Raw genomic sequence first — 2,245 nt, forward strand, 5'->3', positions numbered from 1 at the left:
CTTTCTTTTCTTTTCTTTTCTTTTTTTTGAGACAGAATCTTGCTCTGTCACCCAGGCTGGAGTGCAGTGGCAGCATCTCAGCTCACTGCAGCCTCCACCTCCCAAGTTTAGGCAATCCTGCGTAGTAGCTGGGACTATAGGCGCACCACCACACCCGGCTAATTTTTTGTATTTTTAGTAGAGGCAGGGTTTCATCATGTTGCTCAGGCTGGTCTCAAACTCCTGGCCTCAGGTGATCCGCCCACCTCGGTCTTCCAAAGTGCTGGGATTATAGGCATGAGCCACCACACCTGGCCCACTTTTGCCTTCCAAATCTCATGCAAACTTCTCTGTGGCCAACACTAACCCAGACCGTCTAACCTAGTTTGGTTGACTCAGTATAAAGCTACCACAAGTGAGCTAACCAGAGCTTTCTTGGGATGATTAACCTGGCAGCAACCCATGAAGGATAGATGGTCAGGATAAAGAAAACCAAACCTCCAATAGCTCTTGGGTTGACACTGTCAGCTGGTGTGGTAGTCATTAGGCCATTCACAAATCTCTCTGTCCCTCTCTTTTGCCATCCAGACACACGATAGCGTGCTTCTCCCCCTTCACAATAGGTGTGGTCCTGTGCCTTCCTGTAGCCATTGTGTTGGCCACTGAAATGTAGGTGGAGGCAACACAGCCACTTCTGAATAGAAGCTTTAAGAGTCAGTGCAGGCTTTGTTACTTTCCCTTTTCCTTTTGTCATGGTGACCAGCAGTGTTCCCAATGGTAGCTGGTTTGTCATCCTGAGTCCCAGAGGGGTGAAGACCATGATGCGGAGCAGAAGCCCCGCTAGCCTCTGGTGAACCTGCAGCAGGAACAAGAAACAAACCTTAATGGCTTTAAGCCTCTGAAGGTTTGAGGTCATGACCACAGCACAACCTAGCCTATGCCGGCTGATAGGGGCAGAGGGCAGCAGTAGCAGTGGGATGCTTTCCTGGAGAGCAGACCTCCTCTCAGCAGAGCTAGGACAGCAGCTTTCACCTCTGCGTTCCTCAGGCTGTAGATGATGGTGTTCAGTGAGGGCGTCACAACCCCATAGAACAATGCGACAATCTTATCCATGTTGGGGTCCTTGGGCTTGGGTTTGAAGTACATGAAGGAGATTGTCCCATGAAAAACCACCACCATTGTGAGGTGGGCTGAGCAGGTGGAGAAGGCTTTGTGCCGGCCTGTGGCAGAGGGTACCCTAAGGATGATGGCCAGGATGAAAAGGTAAGACAGGCAGATGAGCAAGAGGGGGGCCAGTGTGTCAGGACAGCTGTGGCCACCATTAATGCCAGTGCATTGAGGGAGATGTCCCCACAGGCCAGTTTTAGCACTACCAAGATCTCACAGAAGAAGTGGTTGATGACGTTGTGGCCACAGAAGGGGAGGCGCCAGACAAGGATGGACTGTAGCAGTGAGTTGGCAAAGCCTGTCCCCCAGCTCAGCACTGCCATCCGCATGCAGGTCTGCCCCCTCCTGAGCTCTGGGTAACTAAGAGGCTGGCAGATAGCCACATAACGGTCATATGCCATCACAGCTAGCAGCAGGCACTCCGTTGATCCCAGCGCCAGGTTAAGGTACAGCTGCAGGGCACAGCCAGGGAAGGAGATGGTCCTCTGGGCTTCCAGGAAGTTGACTAGCATGAGAGGCATGAAGGACGAGGTGCTGTAGATGTCCATGAGGGAGAGGTTGCTGAGAAAGAAGTACATGGGGTTGTGCAGGTGAGGGTGCAGCACATTCAGCCCTATGGGGAAGGCATTCCCCAGCACATTCATGGAGTAGATGCCCAGGCAGAACACAAACAGGAGCACCTCCAGGTTACAGTGCTTGTGTAGCCCCAGCAGGACATTTTCTGTCACAGCTGTCTGGTTTGCCTCCTTCATCTCATTCTCTCTCCTTTTCCATCTGGACCACCCAGCTTTTTGGAAAAAGCTCCAAGTGGCCTGGGAGCCCAGTGACCTGATGTCTGAGCTGCAGCAGATCAGCCTCCCTCTCTGTAATTTAGTTTCACCATCTGTATAATGAGGGAGTTGGACTTCAGATCTGCAAGCTGGCCTTCTCAGTGCTGCAGTTCTGCGGACATCACTGAGGGGAGGATGGGGCACATTCTAGTTCCCTAGGTTCCTCTCTGCTCTCCCCAGGATGGGGTCAGAGGAGACAACAGAGAAGGATTCATGTTTAGAATGATCCTTTGGAATCCAAAGTGTTTTTGGCCATTAACAGGAAGCAA

At 51.8% G+C, this 2,245-nt stretch overlaps 1 protein-coding gene across 1 annotated transcript; it reads right to left on the reverse strand.

The window, feature by feature from the left end:
• Positions 1-909: 909 nt before the first annotated feature.
• LOC105509967 (olfactory receptor 13C9-like) lies at positions 910-1,898 on the reverse strand. Its single transcript, XM_011939511.1, is given in 2 exon segments — positions 910-1,278; positions 1,281-1,898. Coding segments are annotated over 2 exon segments (987 nt in total).
• Positions 1,899-2,245: the final 347 nt, after the last annotated feature.

The sequence above is a fragment of the Colobus angolensis genome, unplaced genomic scaffold, assembly GCF_000951035.1.
Source record: "Colobus angolensis palliatus isolate OR3802 unplaced genomic scaffold, Cang.pa_1.0 Scaffold181, whole genome shotgun sequence".
In the NCBI taxonomy this organism is placed as follows: Eukaryota; Metazoa; Chordata; class Mammalia; order Primates; family Cercopithecidae; genus Colobus; species Colobus angolensis.